We start from the raw sequence: 20,516 nt of genomic DNA on the forward strand, positions 1-20,516 counted from the left end.
CCACCGGCATTTAAGGAATGCTCTGGAACTACAGGATCACACATGCTGCAGTTACTCGTATCCCACTGCCAGAATCAGGTCCCACTTTTGTAACAGAGATCCTTGACAGAAGATCAGGAAACACAGCTTCCACGCTCAAAGATATTGAGCAAAAAACTTGTCATTAACACATCAGAAAAAGAACTACCTACATTACAGAACTGAATAGCACAACTGAATCTCAGCTTAACAATTTCCTTGTGTATGGATTCTCTAGAAACTCACACTTGAAGAGTGGCATGGCCACTATTACATGAAAGCTGAAAGAAAACAGGACAGAAGATGAAAAATAAAGTTATGTGAAGGGCATAGGTGGTGCTGCCTAACAGCTACAGGACAGAACTTGCAACACTTGGATTTGATTCACAGGTTTGCCAATTGCCAAAGACCTGCTGGATGAATTCAGGCTGCTCCTTCCTCCACCTGCCTGGAGATCTGCCTCACTTACTCTGAGATGACTTAAATTAAAAAGCTACCACATCTCTACAAAAACAAAAAATAAAATTTCACACTATTTTAAAGATACTATTGGAACTTGAGACATACAAACTTCTTAGTATAGGACTCAAAGCTCCTAGTGCAAGACACCTCGTGAAGATTCAAATTCTAGCTTCCTGCAAGAAATTTGAAGTTTTAGTGTCAGTCTGGAATTAAAAAGTAGCAGTCACAAGTCTTGTCCTCCCTCTCTTGAGGTTATGGATTGCCAAAATATAACTTTAAAAGTGTATTTAAATACTTCTTAATGATTTTTAACACACTCAGCACCTGACGGTACTACATGAAAAAGAAAAGGAAGATACTGTCCTTAAGTTAAATCTCTCACTTAAAAATCCCCAGCTCATACCCTGTTATCTTTAGCTATCTCCCCTCTACAAATATGCAATGCCTTTATTCCGCAGGCATCCAAGGGTCTTGATGTTAAGATGTTCCAAGAAACTATTTTTGAAGTGACATCAGAAATCTGCTACAGTCAGTCAATGTAGCTAGCATTTTTTTCCAAGAATAAAATAACCTTAACTTTAGAAAGTAGCATTTCCCCTTGATTGAATGAAATTTGACAGGTGAAATACAGCAATTTCACAGAGCATCCCAGACACGCTTTGTTCAATTTTAGTCCCTTCTCCATGCCAATCAGATCAAGCTGAATACTCGGCCTTACTAACTAGCCATTTATAAGAGAAAGGTACAGCTTACAAGACAGGGTAAGCTTCATAAAAACGTTCTCTTCAAAAAGACAAGATTTCTGTACAGGTATTGGCTGGCTCAATTTATCCTAGAGCTAAAACACACTTGAGAGAAATGTTCTAAGACTACACTGACTTTCATGTCTCAGACAGAACTCGGCACCTCCCTTTCAAGTGATCTTGCTAACACTCCCCAAGCTAACCAGCTTGCTGTAGCCTAAGCAGAGGCATTTGAAAATTAACACAAAGGTTTTGAGTCCCCCTAAACGGAAGCCTTCCCCTTCCCCCTTACAATCTGAATTGAGACCTGACGGCTCTGACAAGCATCCTGGACACATCCTTGCTTTAATTATTGCAGTTGACCTCTAACAATGGCCTGACAACTTCACCTCTCAACCTATTACAAAGTAAGGCCTAACCCCTTGCATCTACGGCTTCCCTCGCACTGCATGAATCGCTGCTTCGGTCGCGAACCACCCCGCCGGCACAGACCAAGGTGATTTACAAAAGGGCACGGGTTTGTGCCCCGCCAACCCCTGCCATCGGCCCCCCTGCCGCGGCCGGCTCCACAGGAGTTCGTGTGATCCCAACCCACCGTCCCCCTTCCCGGAGGGGCCGCAGGAAGGAGGCGGCCGAGGTCCCCCTTCCCTCTGGGGCTGCAGCAGCCCCCGGGGCCGCAGCTGCTCACCCCTGCACGCCCGGGCTGTATTTCCTGGTCTTCCAGGGGGTGCCGGGGCTCTGCAGCGCTGGTTGAGGCGGCTGCCGCTGCTGGTGGGGGGAGTTGTTGACGGCGACGCCGCGGCTGCCGGAGAGCAGGTAATTCATCCCATAGGTGCTGGCTTTATTCTCCCGTTTCCTGCGGCCCGGGTGGTACTGGTGCTGCTGAGGAGACGCCGGGGGCGGGTGCGGGCTGCGCGCCGGGTGCGGCGGCTGGTGGTGCCCATTCACAGCGTTCACTTTGTTCTCGTGGAAGTTAAAAAACTCCCCGGGTCCAGCCCCGCTGCCCAGCAGCCCGGGAGGATCCACCGCCACCGCCCGGAGGCCGCCGGAGGAAGAGGAGGAGCCGCCGCCTCCGCCACCGCTGCACGATCCCGAGGAGGAGAAGCCGGGGCTCTCGGTGCCGGACTCCACCGACGAGCAGGAGGACGAGGAAGACACGGAAGGCGACTTCTGCAGCCGCCGCCCTCCCTCGCCGCCACCGTTCACTGCCGCGGGGCCGCCGGGGACAGCGGGCACCAGTCCGGTCAGCAGGGCCGGCGGGGAAGGCGAAGGCGACGGCGGCGAGGAAGAGGAGCAGCAGGCGCCGGGCGCCCCGAGCCGCACGCAGCCGTGCCCGCGGGGCGGAGAGGCGGCAGAGTCCAGCGCCGGGGAGTTGAGGCAGAGGTAGTGCGGGAAGCTGGCGCCGCCCCGGCCCCCCACGCCCTGCGAGGTCTCCCAGATCTGCATCCACAGCGCATTCGCGGGTCCTTTCTGCTCGGGCTGGATCCAGGCCACGCGGGGATCCATCCACGCCCGCCCGCCGCCGCCGCCGCCGTTCCTCACTGCCCGGCCAGAGCTCCGCGCCGCCGCCCGCTCACCGTCCGCTCCCTCGCTCGCTCGGCCCGGCAGCGGCGCTAGGAGCGGCCCGGCAGCAGCGGCATATGTCGCGGGGAGGAGGGAGCGAGCGAGGGCGGCAGGGCGGCCGGAGGCAGAGCCGGGCGAGGCGAGCGCGGCTCGGGGAGAAGCGAAGGCGGCGCAAACTGTACCCGGCGCTGCCCGGAGCGCTCCGCTCGCCGTTCCAATGTGGCGTGTCCCCCTCGCCAGGGCCAGAAGCGGCACTGCGCATGTCCCCCAGATTTTAAACCTTCACCGGAGACGGCCGCCCTGGCAACCGCACATGCGCGGGAAGCGGGAGGGAGACGGGAGCTGGGAATGCTCCCCCGCCCCGCGCCGGCGCGGAGCGCGCGGCCGTGCTTCAGCCCCGGCGGCGGGCGGGGGGAGCGGCGGCGCGGTGCCCGTAGCTCCGAGACTCCCAGAGTCACGGAATGGGTCCGGCTGGAAGGGACCACAGTGTCCAGCGTCCCTGCTCAAGCAGACGCGTCCCAGAGCATGTGGCATGCGGTTGCGTCCGGGCAGTTCTTGAAAATCTCCAGTGAGGGAGACTCGACAGCCTCTCTGGGCAACCTGTTCCAGTATGTGGTCACTCACACAGGAAAGAGGTTCTTCCTCATGTTTAGGTAGAACTTCTTTTGTATCAGTTGCTGCCCTTTTCTTGTTGTCTTATTGCTTGGCACCGCCAAGAAGAGCCTGGCTCCATCCCCTTGACAACTTTCCTTCAGATGCTTACAGACGTTCATGAGGTTCCCTCTCACTTGTCCTCCCTTGAAGCCTCTCCGTGAGCAGCTGGCACGGCTGCAGCCGTGCCTCCGTGTTGGTTTCTCACAAATACTGATTTGTCTGACCCCTCCATGACACAGCTCATCCCTGTGGAAAAGTGTAGCCCAGTTCCCACAAAAATAAAAGGGTGGATTTCGAGGACTAATTCAGGAGAGAAGCAAGTGCAGGCAGACCTCCTTTGGGGAGGCTGAGCAGCAGAGTGTGGGGCTGGGCAGGGCCACTGCTCCCTGGGGGAAAGGGGAGGCCTGGGTGATTTGTCCAGCAGCGCCATGCAAGTTCATAACCAAGAGAAGGCTTTCCTTGGATTGGTAGCCCCAAGAAAGCACTGCATTTCAACTGGGTACTTCAATTTTTATTGGGCTTGAGTCCAGGACTGAACAGGAGAGGGAGACAGTGCCTCTTCCAAGGGGTGTCTCTAAGGGATGGGTGTCGCATGCAGTGACCATTAAGTAAAATGGACGCTGCTAGTGGAACAGGATCAGACACAGTCTCACCATGATCTGAAGATGGGCTGTAAGAGCCAGCCTCCCAGAATTATGTCTGTAATGGTTCTCTTTCTAATCCAGTGGTTTGCCTATTTCCTTGAGCAACTTCAGTGTGCATATGGGTAAAGTGTCCTCTCCAGAGGTACCCCCAGAAACTCCAGCAGTCTAGGACTCCCCAAACTGTTCAGCAGAGCCCTTAACATGACTACAGAACAGCAGAGAGAAGAGTTGTGCGTGTATAAAGCCAAATACTATCAGGGAATCGTAGTTAGCACAGCCCTCCAATGCAGCTGCATGGTACTTCTTGAATGAACTAGCTGCTGCAGAAGGTGAGAAAAGGAGAGGTCCTGCTCTCTATAATCCTGCTAATTCCTTTCCCTGCTGCCTTGCACAATCTCTGATATTGATCAGTGAGCCAATTTAACTTTTTAATTCAGAGAAGACTGCACTTGGAAGAAAAGTAACAGTTTTCAGCAGTTCATTTTGAATTAGCTTACTTTGTGATCAGAGCTGGCACTAGGAGGGGGTGGAGAGAGGATGAGAGAACAAGACTGTCATTTGTTAGCAAAATTGTTGTGCTTGATGCAGTCGTATTCTCGAACTATGCCCTTAGACTTCAGAGCAAGGGAAACTGATATGAGGGTGACAGTCTAATATTTATTACCGGAAGTCATTCAGAAAAAGCAGGTCTTTAATTTATTTTTGTTAAAGAATAGGATTGCTTTCAGGACTAACAGCCAAAGTACACATAAAAGTACACAGTAAACTAACCAAGCCCAAACCACATGAAAGAGCTATTAATTATTTGTCATGTAGAAGTATGTTCACCACAATTTCTTGCATGGTCAATGAAGTGTTCAGATCTTCAACAGAGATTTCAACTTGATTTACTGATAGCAGTCCTTTGTTTTATGGTTCATCTTCCATAGGATTTTGGATTGTTTTGGTTTGGTTTTAATTGAACCTGAAGACAAATAAACAGGCCCCTCGACTCTGTTCTTATAGATGCTGTAAGAAATAAACCAGACAATTACACTGTCTCTTCTTTCAGCCCTAAATACTTTGCATTCTTGCCTCTATGATGGCCTGGGTACAGCAAGGAGAGGTGAAGATGGACAGTATTTCTGAAAGCATAGCTGCTGTGGTATGCTAATGGTTGAAGTAGCTGCTTTGTAGATCAGCTGTGAAAGGCTGAGGCAGCTATAGAGCCAACATCTCAGTCTTTTTATTTCCGTGTTTTGACTTTTCATACATCCAGTAAAGGTCACATCTTCAACCTGCTGAGCTAAAACTCTTAAAATAAAGAAATACTGATCGGTGTTTTCATAGAATCATAGAATCACTGAGTGGTTTGCATTGGAAGGAACCTTAAAGATCACCTAGTTCCACCTAGCTTTGTCAGTGCCAACCCTCCTGCCACAGGCAGGGACGCCTTCCACTAGACCAGGTTGCTCGAAGAGGTGGAGAGGGAAACCAAAAAGACACAATGGCCAATCATATGGAGACCTTTCCAAGCTCAACAGTTTCATGACCTGTTTGCTTTGTTTGCTTCCCTGCCCTGCTGCCTTTTTTAAAAGTCGACACTTTCAAGACGGCCTGATTTCCCTTTTTGCTAAAATTATCTTCAACTTCATTTTCAGGTCTAAGTGGTAGAGACCACTGCTTTGTAAGAGGCAGTAACTCAGAAACAGCTTTTGAATGAGGAGACACTCTCACCAGCACTGTCTTGGAAGAGGCTAGGCTGTTTCCTGAAGTAGCCACAAAGAGAGTTATCTCTCACCGGCTTAAGTTGTGTTAGAAAGAATTTCTGAAGATACAATAGAGCTTTGTCAGTTCTTTGTATGGGTTCAAGGCAGCAGATACTATGTAAATGTAATAGAGAACATGGGAAGGATGGATGGGCACAATGTGTTTGAAGGTCTGCATTTTAAGTACTTGAAGAAGAAGGACATCTCTGAGAAACCTATAAGCAATGATTTGATAGTACACCAGTTCCTTTATCTCATGATGATTTGTCAAATCTTGTAGCACATCACTGAAATATCTCTGCAAAAAAGGAGGTATTACATGTTTCCTACATAAATGTGCACAATATAGAGAAATAATACCCAGTGGTCTGTAGTGACACAACAAGAAGAAAGATTATCATCTTCTAACATCAGCTTTTTCTCTCCTCTGTTTCTAGCCTCTCCAGTGAGAAATCTAAATAAAGCGTGTTTCTAATCTTGTCTCCTTAAAGTGAGAATTTCCCTCTAAAAGTAGCAAGTGAGAACTTCCTTTGCAAGGATTAAGTTTTTTTAAAGTCTTGTTGATTTTAATTCAGTTGTTCTTTACTGACTGAAACTCCATACTGAAGATTAAATTCTCAGAATGTTTGGAAGTCAAGTACAGTTTGAATCAAAAATATCCTTTCTTTTTAATAAAGCTTCATTCCCACTGTTGAATTTGTGAGGATGCAGGTAATGAAAATTCTCCCTATATACTTGGCACTGGTGAGGCTGCACCTTGAATCCCGTGTCCAGTTCTGAGCCCCTCAAATCAGGAAAGACATTGAGGTGCTGGAGCAAGTCCAGAAGAGGGCAGCAAAACTGATGAAGGGTCTGGAGCACGAATTCCATAAGGAATGGCTGAGGGGGCTGAGGTTGTTAAGCCTGTAGAAAAGGAGGCTCGGGGTGTTATAACTCTCTACAACTGCCTGAAAGGAGGCTATAGGCAGCTGGGGGTTGGTCTCTTCTCCCAGCCAACCACTGACAGCCTCAAGGATACAGCCTCAAGCTGTGCCAGGGGAGGTTTAGGTTGGACATTAGGAGGAATTACTTCACAAAAGGGGTGATTAGACATTGGAATGGGCTGCCCAGGGAGGTAGTGGAGTCACCATCCCTAGAGGTGTATAAGGAAAGACTGGACATGAAATTTGGATTTTGCCCCGTATGATCTTGATTCTGGCCACCCACAATCACACTGCCAGCCTCTGATGCATCACCTCCTTCATGCTCACCAGCTCTGATCTCTTTTGTAGCATTTGTGGCCCTTAGCCATTCACTTAAGAGCTGGACTCAATTATCCTTGAGGGTCCCTTCCAGCTCAGAATATTCTGTGGTTCTGTGATGGGATGGATGGAGAAGGCACAGGGACTAGGGCTCAGCAGTATAACTGACCACACTTGTGCCTGATGAAGGTGAGGAGAGGAAAGAACTGGACAAACAAGGTCTCAAGCTAGATGGGGGTATGAGAGAAAGACTGTATCACCGAAGGAGGTGCATCTCTAACAAGTGACCTTCAGAGTGTGCTAGTCACCAGGAGATAATGTTGGGGAGGAGGTAACAGGGATACAGTTTCCTTAGCTGCATTATTATCACTTTTTTTTTTTTCCTCAGTAAATACATTCCTGAATGAGATAGTGGAGATACAATTTTCATGTCTCATATGTAGCTGATCACAACAGGGAGACAAGTAGAAATCCAGAACATCCGTTTCTGGTTCTAGCAAGACATGATTTGGGGCATTCTTTTAATCTGTTGTCTGGAAATGCAAGCTTTTACCTTCTTCAAAATGGCTTGTGTTTCCCTTTAAAGAAGGCCAAGTATGAGTAACCCTGAACAGGCTTAAACCATTTTAAATTTTCTCCCTTAAGCCTTCTACTTGGCTCAGTCCTTCCTCTCTTCAAGGCTCTATGTCCTCTTCTGATGAACTGTAAGCATCAGCCAAATTTAAGTTGTTGAGATATATTCAGAGCCAATTAAGTACAGAGCCTGAAACAGCTGTCAACCACCAGCCATCTCCTCTTCCCACCCTGTCTTCCTTGCTCTTACAAGGGCTGCCAGCCCTGTGTCAGAGAAGCTGAACACATGATAAATCAGCAGCTGAACAGCTGCAGCTTCCAGCCAGGCATGTTCATGCACATGAAAATCCTTCTCTAGCTGCCCACATGGAATAGCTGTGTGGTAAATGGAGAAGGCGTGGGAGGCGGTTCACAAGGCATTCCGTTCCCTTTGCATCCAGGGTGGGATCAGAGTAGGAGAGGGTGCACGGACAGCCGGGTGTGATTCTTGCCTCACACTGTTGGCTGTGTGTTAACACTTCTGGTGGGAACTCTGCCTCAGAGACCTTTCATCACTCTGTGCATGGCATGGATGGGCAATACTACAACAGGAGCAAGGTAAAGGTGCCGCCTTGACATTCCCACAGTTTATTTCCATTGCTGTATTTGGCACTCTGATAGGGATTACTTTCAAAAGTCTGCTTTATTATGAATGTTTATCTTAGCTTGTTACACAGTACTTAAATACTTAACACAGCATATTTTTACAGTATTTGGTGACACATTAAATTCCTCTGTATCAACGATGTTCTATGAAAGTTTTAAAGTTGTTCTTGTGTTGAAAGCTTTAAAGTTGTTCTTGTGCTCTGTTTTGTTTCTTTTAATCATTTAGAGAAGGTTTGGGAGCATATAGGTTTTGGAAAGTTTGTTTTTTAACTCAGGGATTGGGAACTCTGCCTTTGAGACTTGTCACTTTTCATAAGAGAGGATGTTCTGCTGCCAGCAGTAACACTTAATTGAAGACAAATCTCACAGACTTTATTTCTTCAATGCTTTATATAGATGTGAAATTGAATTGTGATAACAAGCACAAAGAGGGTTTTAAAAATAATTTTAGCACTAGAAAATACTCTATGAGAGAGATCATAAACAAATGAAGTTTATGCTAAATATCTATGAAGCTTTTGGAAGTACTTTTTTAAGTGGGATCTGTGGAGTGGTATGAAATCAGATGCTCTGTCTTCTGTCCTGGTTAACACAGAGCCCTGCAAAGAGTCACTTTTGTCGGAAGGGTTGCTTGCCTTTGAATGACAGGTTGAGAGAATATATTCAGGCCACTCTCATGGAAGTTCATAGTAATAAACTGGTTAGAATTCCTCCCTTACTTGTGTTTCCAATCTAGGTGGTCCCAGGATCATCTTTAAGTTGTTGCTCTCCAGGCTGCTGCAGAGGACAGCTGAGGGCATGCGGAACGTGTTGTGTGAGTCCTGGCAGAGGGCAGGGATCTATGAAGATTTTGGAAGTACTTTTTTAAGTGGGATCTGTGGAGTGGTATGAAATCAGATGCTCTGTCTTCTGTCCTGGTTAACACAGAGCCCTGCAAAGAGTCACTTTTGTCGGAAGGGTTGCTTGCCTTTGAATGACAGGTTGAGAGAATATATTCAGGCCACTCTCATGGAAGTTCATAGTAATAAACTGGTTAGAATTCCTCCCTTACTTGTGTTTCCAATCTAGGTGGTCCCAGGATCATCTTTAAGTTGTTGCTCTCCAGGCTGCTGCAGAGGACAGCTGAGGGCATGCGGAACGTGTTGTGTGAGTCCTGGCAGAGGGCAGGGATCCCAACTGACGGTGTGATTGCATGTGCACTAACATGGAAGGAAAAAGGAGATCTGGCTAGACTGTCTTCTAGGAGAAGAATCTATAAGTAATGCCTTGTTCCTCCTAGGAACAATATTAGAATAAAACCTCTTTCATCATATCTGCTGGGTGTAAGCTTTCTGCTGGGGAGAGCACGAGGAGACAAGCTGTGAGAAAGCTGATGTAAAAGTCTCTTAGTGAGGATGTGCCCTGGAACCTTGATCTGCCATGTTAACATGGCAATGAGACAGGGCACCAGCTGCTTCTGTACTAAACCTGGACAGATCATTTATGCATAGCAGAACGACCGTGGTTAGAATTAAGGTTACATCATGTGTCAGCAAAAACTATCATTGTGAAAGATGTAGCCCACTTTTATTAGATCTCATGCTAGATCAAAGCTGTATTTGATCTTGTACAGATTTTGAGAAGATAATTTCTCTTGTGTGGTCAGCTGCCTAAGTATTTATGATTGTTCATCCTGCCCACTGGTCCTCAGCTATAGGCAGCACAGGCACATACCTACACAAATTCACTCTTTAAATAGAAACTGCTCTATTGCAATGCACCTTCCTCTCCTTAAGTATATCTATGTCCTGCCTCTCCACCTTCAAAGCTATTATTTGTAACTGCTCTTGGGCCACAACTAAATCACTTGGACGTCTCAGAAAAGAGATTTCCATAAGAGAAACAGCTTTTTGCCAATATAAAAGTGCTGACCTGAGCTGTATTCGCATTGGGCCATGGATAAGTTAGCAGAGAAATACAGAAGATCAAAGGAGAGCAAGATTTTTTGGCAAGGTTTTTAGCTAAAGCTGATGTACAGCAGCTGTAGGATAGATTAGATAGGGACTGATAAGAAATAATAATATGGTTTAGCTGGTCCTTTAGAATGAGGATAGGAACAAAGACAGGAAAAGCATGCATTGGTAAGAGAACATGGCTGGCAATTTTATTTGATGTAAAGAAATATCTGGACTAGGCATAAGAGGAGCAGAAGAGGTGGAGTGGTCAGATGCAGATGTTGGCCAGGGGGCTAGGAAAACTGTCAGAGCGAAGGCTCATCAGTCAGCACACACATGTCCTTTTGCTCTTTGAGGGACCTAAAATCAAGGCCAGGAACCAGAAGAGCATTCAGTCACCTCTCCCCCAGACTTCCTACCAGCCCTCCAAATTTCTTGCACTAAATCCTCCTATGGGTCCGATCCTGTGGTACAATACTGGAATCGTGTAGCACTGTACAACTTTCTCTGCCTTCCTTGAGAAATAAAAACCAGCCTGACCATCAGCTCTTTCCAGTGCATGGACAGCCTGTGGACAGACATTAGCTGGGACTTCTCCAGAACTTCTTCAGCTTGTCAGTACCATTTCACCTTGGGACCTTACACACATGCAGTCCAACAGACATGCCTTTGGGATCCTGAAGGCTGTAGATGAGCAGAACATGCCTGGACATTCCAAACCCCCCTTGTGATGGCAGTGCCAGTATCTCCTGTCTGTGGGTATCAGCAGTGAATCACACTAAATTGTTTAGATTGGAAAAGACCTGGTCCAACCAGGTCCAACTGAGTCTGACCTTTAACCCAGCACTGCCAGGTCCACCACTAAACTGTGCCACATTTACACATCTTTTAAATACTTCCAGGATCCCTTCAGGGAGTCAACCCTTGGTGGCTCCACCAGTTCCCAGGCAGTCTGTGCCAATGCTTGACAACCCTTTCAGTGAAGATTTTTTTCCTAATAGCCAATCTAAAACTCCCCTGGTGCAGATTGAGGCCTTGATGTTCTGTAGCTTGTTACCTGGGAGGAGAGACCAACTCCCAGCTGGCTACACCCTCCTTTCAGGCAGTTCTAAAGAGTGATAAGGTCATCCCTGAGCCTCCTTTTCTCCAGGCTAAATAATTCCAGCTCCCTCAGATGCTCTCTATCAAAACTGTGCTCCAGACCCTTCCCCAGTCCATTGCCCTTCTCTGGACTTGCTCCAGCACCTCAATGTCCTTCTTGTAGTGAGGGCCCCAGAACTGAGCACAGGGTTTGAGTACTCACCAGTGCCAAGCAGAGGGGGAGGATCACTGCCCTGATGCTGCTGGCCACACTATTGCTGATACAGGCCAGGATGCCATTGGCCTTCTTGGCTACCTGGGCACATGCTGGCTCATGATCAGCACCCCCCAGGGCCTTTTCCAGTGTTCAGCTTTCCAGCCACTCTTTTCCCCAACCTCTGGTGGTATGATCCAAGGGCAGAACCCAGCATAGTGAACATGACTGTGACCTGCAATAGCAGATTCCATTCCACAGCCATGCAAACTGGGTTAAGGAGTCTGTTCATAATATTAGTCTCTAATCTCAGCAAACATGGGCTTCACAGTAAGTCTATGCCTCTGAGCTCCTGGGCTCATAAATTGTATGGACATGCAGGTAACATTGAAGAAACAACATTCATTTGTTGTGGTGAGAGAAGAAAAAGCATGAGGAAGGGTGAAATGCCAGCATTTAAGCAGATTAGGATTTCTGATAGCCTGAAATTACTGTGTTTAGTTTAAGAGAGTAGAATATCTGTTGCTCCCTCCAGGCAGGTCATGGGTCAGAGCAAGGAGACGCTGCCATTCCTGCTGCCCTGTGCCAAGCTGAAGCTCCCATGTAGCTTTGTGGTGGGGCAGCTTTGCTTTTACCCATGCCTCAAATTCACCACTGGCTCAAAGCATCCAGAAGCCTGGAAACAGCTCCAGGTTCCTGCAGTGAGGCTTCACAGGCTGGTGATCCACTCCACTGAGTCCAGAGAGTTAATTGGTGATTCTAGTGCTTCTCAGCTGAGTGAGAGGTCTGACAGCCCTGCAGCCAGGAGCCTGCCTTGGAGTAGTCTGACCTCCATCCAGTACTACAGCTCAAATTGAAGATCTTTGCCATCATTGCTGACAGATGACACTTGCAATGGGACAGGCTTTACTTGCAGAGTCTCCTGCAGAGCTCATGGTGTGGTATTGACTGATGCTGTCAAGCAGATAAGTATTCATTCTGTGCACAGAAACATAAAAGTCCCACTTTTTTCTTTCAATATGGTAGCAAGGATGCATGGACCTCCTTCTCCTGGGAAACAAGTCGATTTGGACACAAGACATGTACTGTGGCTCCATGCCTGCCTGGTGGGACACAGAAGGGCCCTTTTCATCCCCAGACTGTAGCTGTTTTCTCATTCAGGGTTGTCTGGTGATAGCTGTGAAGTTTATCCCAGCTGGTTCCTCATGAGGTGATGACAGACATGGTCCATGAGACTTATTTTTGTTAGATGGAAATAGTCAGTGTAGACTGATCAGTCCCTCTGCCCTCTCTTGATCTTTCTCTTCCATAATTTACCTTTGAGAACCATACACAGTATCAGCCTGTCGCCCCCACTACCCAGTGAGATGCTTCAGGAGTTCCATCATATAAATCTGTGGCTGACTCTTGGCTGTGGAGTGCAGACCCCTTCAGAGTCTTCCCTTAACTGGATCTGTTGCGGGTAGACAGGGGAACATACAAGGATCTGTCCTGAAGATGTGGAAGCTGCCTTTTTCACCTTTTGCCCTGTATTTCTTCCTGCTGTTTTCTGCTTTCAGAATCCTTGTGACAAGTGAAATCCTTTCCCTGCCCTGAGTGTGGTATGTTTCTTGTTGAGGACATGTTATGGTTAACCGTGCACTACTTGGCTTTGCAATAAGATTCTATTGCCTGGTGCTGGCCTGGAAACCATCTGTTACTTCTGGCAATGGCTCTGGCATAGGGCTGGGAGGCAGGGTGGAAGTGGTTTGACCTTGATTATACCATATAGGATAGACAGCTCTGCCTCAGCTTTCTACACAGCTACAAAGAACAATTTCTTGATATTATGGCATAATTCTTAGCTGGGCCTGATTCAAACTCTCTCATTCAGTTTGAACTCTCTCATTTGGGCCACATGGAAATCAGCAAGAATTATGGACAAAATGGTTTGATCTCACTGGACTTACATCTGCAGTTACCCACGAGGAAGAAAAAATGGTCTGTGATGTCTCAGGGCAGATCTCATCTATCATCCTGGAGAGTTTCAAATTGGATCTGCTAGAACAAAATATTTACAGTATACATTAGGAAAGATAAAACCTTTTCTAGATCAAGTAGAGCTCTGGCTGAATGCCCAGCCTTGCTGCCAAACAGCTGGCCTTGCTGTTGGACAAAGAGTAGTATGTTTCTCTGGAAGAATCTGTACAGAGGCTAACAAAGATAAGGGGCCTTGTCCCTGGAAATTAAAATTACCTGCAGTCTTCATGAGTATCCATTCCAAATACTTACTGGAGAGCCTTTCAGAAAACTTATTTACTTAAAATGAAAGCCCATTCAAAGGCTGTTGTTTAAAATGCCTTTGGAGACATTGGTTCCTAGGCTGAAAAATACGGTGTTATGGAAAGCAGTCTCTATAAAAAACAGCTGTGCTTTGTATTTTGTATTTTCCCCTACATCTTATGCTACAGTCACCTACTTTAGAACATATTTAAGTTGAAAATAGCTAATAAATGTAGAACCCAACTTTTCTGGTCAGCATTTCCCTTTCTGCTCCTTATGTAAACAGTGCTTTGCAAAAATTCACAAACAGCACAAATTCAAAATCGGCACAAACACAAACAATTCTATGATAAAGAGTTTCGATATTATTAAAAGAAAAAAACAGAAAAACCCAGACCAAAGCCCAACCAAACCAAAAAACCCCAAAACACAAAAAAATCCCACCCCAAAGTAAAACTTTGCTCTGGGTAAGCAATCGCTTCTCCCCAGGAAACTTTCCAGGAACCCCTCTTATTATCAGTTCATGAGATAGTCCATAAATTCACTGTGTGTTAAACAATGTTACATGAATAAATCATTGAATGGAATTTTTTCCCCCTGGTGTTGTTTATTATTTGTTTGTTTTAACTGAAGGTATTTAGTGAAAATCTGAGGCAAGAACAGGCTAAATATACCAGCAGCTAGGATGGAGCTGCAGGCCTCTCAGAATTTTGCATTTCCAAGTGGTGTCAGCTGTGGAGGTTGAGACACAGGGCCTCTTGCTGGATGTCCTCCGTGTCTGAGCACAGTCAGTGGTGGATTCAAACTGTGTATCCATGCATGCATGGGCTGGAGCCTCCAGGTGCCAGTGACTGAGGAGACTGAGATCCAGGGGCAGCTAGTGGGCAGACTGGGTGCCTGAGCCCATCTGCTGGAGGCATCCACTTTGTACATTTGTATTGACATATTTCCCAAAAACGGACAAAAAACTTCCAAGCCCAAACAAAAGTCGTAAGCCTCTGAAAGGCTGAATTAAGAAATGCTCTGGGTGGGTTTCCATCTTTCCTGGCCTGCTTGGCTGAGTGCTGTGACACCAAAGGAGGGTCTGTGCACTAAGTGCTGGCAAGGTTTAGCTATCAGTAACTTTGTAGAGGATGGTGCCTCTTACGGAGCACTGCCATGCTGGGGGCTGGAGGGAAAAGAGTATCATGAGCAGGAAGTTTAGCACTCCTTGTTGTTCTACATGTTGTGCAAAACAGACACAGATGGCTGGTGCAGACCTCTGCTGGTAATTTATTCATGCTTGTTTGGGGGTGCATTCTTGTCTGCTTCCAGGGTCCTTCAGCTAGAGGAGAGGACTGTCTTTGAATTTGCTGCTGTGAGTAACAATTTCTGCTCTAGGCAGTGCTTAGAGGGGACTGGAAACTATGATGCAATAGGTACCCAGTAAGCCCACATATGTGCAGTGCCACAATAAGACAATTGAGAACAGTGTTAGACTGGATTTTATGTGTTAGAAAATGTTAGATAATCATTTCATGTTTCTAATTAGCCCAGTGTTAATGAAGACACAAAGTGGCAGAAGATGATAGTGTTACTCGATGAAAAATAAGGCACGGTTTGTCATCTGCAGTGTTACTAACAATTTATCTTTTTTTGATCTGATGCAGAAACAAGAACATTCAAGAAGATCTCTGAGGTTTAGCCACAGTAGCAGATGGGGTTGCCTCTGCAAAGGAGATTGTTTTGTCTGCTTTGAATTGAAATTAAAAGCTGTTGCAATGACAATTCATCTAGTATGAAGAATTAGGAAACAAAGTACAATTACTTTGGGTTTTTTTACTTTTAATAGTAACCATTTAAAGAGTAGTAATTACAGCATATTATTCATTGAAGTCGGGAATGTCTACATTGCATGGCAATTTCAGTTTAGGAAAACAACTTAAAGCTATTGACAAAAGAATTTTCCTATAAGTGCCATGTTAGTGTTTTATTTTGAACTTTTAAAAATTCAAACATTTTATTGGGCTTGCACGGAAAGGTTTTGGTAATAGGGGGGCTACAGGGGTGGCTTTTGTGAGAAGCTGCCAGAAGCTTCTCCCATGTCCAGCAGAACCAATGCCAGCCAGCTCCAATAGAGACCTATCGCTGGCCAAGGCTGAACCCAGCAGTGATGGTGCTGGCATTGCTGGGATGACAGTTAAAAAGAGGCAAAAAAACCTGCAAGTGCAAGTGGAGAGAGGAGTGAGAGGAGCAGCTATGCAGACTCCAAGGTGCTCGAGGAAGGAGGGGAGAGGAGGTGCTCCATGTGCCAGAGCTGAGATTCCCTTGCAGCCGTGGTGAGGCAGCTGTGCCCCTGCAGCCCATGGAAGTCTGGAATGGAGCAGAGATCCACCTGCAGTCCAAGGAGGACTCCACACTAGAATAGTATCCTCTTTTTGCTTATGAAAATAACTTCTTCTTCGTCATTTAGCTTTCTATTCATAACATTATACTGCTGTATGCTCCCTGCATAACTACTCATATTTTCTAAACTACTCTTCCTAGCATTACTTTATTCTATCAGTAATTATCATATACTGCACTGTTTCAGATTAAGTATTATGTTTATTCTAATAATCTTTATTTCTGAGGCCTAGTAAAATCTGCAAGGGTTATTTGAAGTGTAAAAAGGACTATTTTCCTCTCTGGTTACTGATTTCAGTATATCCTGATGACTTTTATACTTTAACACTTGAGCACTTTCACAGTACTATTTGGGATTTCCAATTCAGTTCTCCTGTTCCATCCTGATGGTGATACCATCACCATTTTTCAAAGAGACAGGCAGAGAATGAAAGAGGAAACATACTTGCCTTTGAAAAGCATTAAAATCCCACAAATCTACACTATTGCACTGGGCTGCTTTGTCACAGGGCTTCCTTGCACATTAGCAGGACCCTGGCTCTGTACAGCATGTGCCTCTTGTTCTTCTGCAGCATAACAGCATGTGGAGTGGGAACATAACTGGAAGCCTCTTGAGCTGTTCACCAACATACTGATATGGATTAAAAAGGTCAGATTCCAGCCCCATGAAGCAGCCAGCAGGACACAAAAATGTAGGTACCTAAAAGAGGTTTTTCTTGCTTAAATTGGACTGGTCTTTAGTCTGGACAGTGCAGCTCAATGTCTGAGCCCCATTCCCAGATGACACAGCTGTTTCCTTTCTGGCAGAAGTTTATAACTAAATTTGCGGTGGTTTTCCCTTTCAGTAGCCCAAGAGAAATGGAATGCTCCCTCCCAGAGCAGCTGGAACATGTGGCTTTGCTAGTGCTATCTCTTTGGATCCAGCCACCCATGTCCTCTCAGAAACTGGACAGATATTTCCAAAACAAGGGGGAGCGGGGACAAACAACACCAAGGAGACACTCCTAGCACATTGGTAAGGCAACATCTCCAGGGAAGCATTACACCAAAGGATACCAATTGTTAGGTTTCCTTTCATCTCTGTGAGCAAATAACCTGTTGCTTCCACTACCCACTTGTACACAACAATGCATCATGTATTAGCTTTGATTTCTGAGCAGACATGGTAAATCAAGCAAGAGATGTAAAAAACATGTTGTTTTAAGAAGTTCAAGAGCAAGCTTCAGTTGGGCAATTCTTTCAGATGCCAGCCTTGGTTAAGGCTTTCTCCTCCAGTTGTCCTGCAGCAGAAATTTAATTGCTTGCTTACGCATGTTTTTGTGTGGGCACATGAGCACATAGATGGTGATAAATACGTTGCATCACTGCAAAAAGTGGTGCAATTTTAACTTGAGATCTGCTTTCCTTACAAAATGGATGTGTGTATGAAAGGCTGCCCTGACAACTGCAACTGTCATTGGTAAAAGTGAGAAGCATAAAACAGACTGGGACAGACTCATATTGAAGTTATTAATATATTTCAATAACAGAAAGGATATAAAAACTGTGGTAGGCACTCAGGATTTCCTGCCTGCTGGAAGAATTCAAGTTTATACAAGCAATTTGTATACTATCTTCACTCCCCCAATATATAATATCATGCTGAAGGTCAATTAAAATAGTTGAAACAGCAGGTGCTACAGTTTTTCGAGTGAAAAGTGACCTAGCAGCAGGAGAGGAACCCAAACGAGCTTGGTAATCTTTGCTCTAACTGCAAGTGTAGAACATCTCAGCTACATACTTTGTTTTACGTAACTAGGAATGTATCACTAGACAAATTTACCTTGTGACTTTTAATAACTGCTCTGAGTTCATCTCATCAAGTTTACACATGCATCTAGGTCATTCTAATCCAATCTTGTTTTTACACTCCCCAAGATCTCAGCTGGGATAATGAAATTGTGGGTACAAAAGCCTTGGTCAATCTCCACAAGTTAGAGAGGGGATTACTAACCGAAAATTTGTGGTGTCCTTCTTGAATACTTTTTTTATGTTTTATTAGTAAGGGATTTGGGGGAAAGATGTATCTGACTAGAACTAGAAGCATTTCTATTAAAAATAGCTACAGACATACCCAATAGCAAGCATGCATGTTTTCTCCCTCTGGAATGTGCAGAACAAAGTTCATTTTCACATTACATATTCTTGAGAAAAATGTTTCAGTATTAGATATTTTCCAAGAGAAAAATCTGTCAGAGCTGCAGAAAAAGAAAGGGATTACAAGGATGACAAATGAGTGGGATATTGTTTAAACAAAAGACAATTCTAGCATTTCACCAATGTACCTGGGTCTTGAAATGTGGGAATCATAGAGTCGTTTAGTTTGGAAAAGACCTCAAAGTTTTGAGTCCAGCACTACCAAGTCCACCACTAAAACATCTCCCTCAGTGCCACAACTACATGCATACCTCCAAGGACTGTGACTCCACCACTCCCCAGGCAGCTTGTTCCAGGGCTTAACAACCCTTTCAGTGAAGAAATTTTTCATTATAGCCAATCTAAACCCCCCCTGGCAGAACATAAGGTCATTTCCTCTCACTCTATCACTGGTTACCTGGGAGAAGAGATGAACTTCCACCTGGCTACAACTTCCTTTCAGGCAGTTGTAGAGAGTAGTAAAATTCCCCCTGGGCCTCTTTTTCTCCAGCTGCTCTTTCAGCTGCTCCTCATAAGACCTGCACTCTAAGAACTGCCTCAAATAAAATCTGTACTTTACTTAGGGAAGCCTTCAGAAGTATAATGAGAATATAAAATATAATCACACAAAGAACAAAACCGTCTGGCTTGGGTTTGGGATTTTTCTTATTAATCCAATTAACTAACATTTCTAAACATGCTGACATTCACAGCCCACAGACCTTAGCTTTTCCTTTTCTGTAACAAGAGAGAGAACAGGAATAAGCTGTCAGACTCACACTTCAGATCCTATCCCACTGTAGGCAAACCATAAATTAGCATTATGTGGGCAAACCAACTGAACTTTTAGGCAAGATAAATATTTATTAGCATAGTAGAAGAGCAAAATCAAGACATCTGTTCAAATTTTCTGGAAACTATGATAGAAGATACTGACTACAGAGCTACAGCTCTTGAATATAGAGATGTAATAAACACTGACCTTTCTTTCACTGTTTAGTATTAAAAGAACATTTGCCTTGTCAAAAAAGGCAAAAAAAGAAGTGGTGTTAGATTGGAATCTAAAGTGCTGCAGAAAGGTGATTTTTTTTTTACTGTAGATTGTCCCATTAGTGTTTTTAAAACAAATATCCCTGAAGATATAAGATATTTTGGTGAGTTGACCCTGGCCAAATGCCAGGTGTCCACCAAAGCCACTCTGTCACTCCTCTCCACAACTGGACAGGGAGAACAAACCAAAGCCCAAGCTTCATGGGTTGAGATAATGACCAGGAGAGATCACTCATCAAATATTGCCAGAAAAAAGAGACTCAAATTGGGGATATTAACTGAATTTATTACTAACAAACAAAGAGCAGGATAATGAAAAGTAAAATACATCTTAAAAATACCTTCCCTCCACCTTTCTCTTCTTCCCAAGCTCTACCTTCTCCCCCAGGGAGGCTCAGAGAGACAGGGAATGGGGGCTATGATCAGTTCATCATCTGTGGTTTCTCCTGCTCTTCAAGGAGAGGGGGCCTTCCCCTGCTCCAACTGTCCCTCCCATGGGCAACAGCTCTCCATGAACTGCTCAGAGAGACAGGGAATGGGGGCTATGATCAGTTCATCATCTGTGGTTTCTCCTGCTCTTCAAGGAGAGGGGGCCTTCCCCTGCTCCAACAAGGGGTCCCTCCCATGGGCAACAGCTCTCCATGAACTGCTCCAACATGGATCGCTCTTCCACAGGGTGCAGCTGTTCAGGCACAGCTACTCCAGTATGTGTCCTCCACAGCGTCACAAGTCATGAAACCTGCCCTAGAATGGGCTCCTCTCTCCAAACGTCCCTGTCACAACCCTAATCCAGCACAGGCTTCCCATGGGTTCACAACCTTGTCTCAGGGCCACCTGCTCCAGCATGACGATCCTCCACAAGCTGCAGATCCTGCATGAGGATCCTCCACAGGCTGCAGATGGATCTCTGGATCCCCATGGTCCTCCATGGGCTGCAGGGACACAGCTCCAGCAGGGAGCTGTTCAGTTCCAACACCTGAAGCGCCTCCTCCCACTCCTCCACTTGGTGTCTGTATAGATGTTGCTCTGCCCAAGAACATATTTTTCTTCTTTCTTAAATACACTATTACAAAGACATTACTGTCCTTCATGATGGGCTCAGCCTTGGTTAGGAGCAGGCTGGCC

The 20,516-nt window shown here is 45.6% G+C and overlaps 1 protein-coding gene and 1 long non-coding RNA gene across 5 annotated transcripts in view; one reads left to right on the forward strand and one right to left on the reverse strand.

The window, feature by feature from the left end:
* The window catches only part of TENT4A (terminal nucleotidyltransferase 4A), a 58,236-nt gene extending 55,232 nt beyond the window's left edge, over positions 1-3,004 (reverse strand). For all 4 annotated transcript variants that reach the window (XM_059855109.1, XM_059855099.1, XM_059855094.1 and 1 more), the window contains exon 1: positions 1,912-3,004. In XM_059855109.1, coding sequence (XP_059711092.1) covers positions 1,912-2,729 — 818 coding nt within the window. In that variant the 5' untranslated portion in view covers positions 2,730-3,004. The remainder of the gene's footprint in view (positions 1-1,911) is intronic.
* A 21-nt stretch (positions 3,005-3,025) lies between these two features.
* LOC132331608 (uncharacterized) lies at positions 3,026-9,602 on the forward strand. Its single transcript, XR_009487640.1, has 2 exons — positions 3,026-8,243; positions 9,028-9,602. It is a non-coding gene; the product is annotated as an uncharacterized LOC132331608 (long non-coding RNA).
* Positions 9,603-20,516: the final 10,914 nt, after the last annotated feature.

Source organism: Haemorhous mexicanus, chromosome 1 (assembly GCF_027477595.1).
Source record: "Haemorhous mexicanus isolate bHaeMex1 chromosome 1, bHaeMex1.pri, whole genome shotgun sequence".
In the NCBI taxonomy this organism is placed as follows: Eukaryota; Metazoa; Chordata; class Aves; order Passeriformes; family Fringillidae; genus Haemorhous; species Haemorhous mexicanus.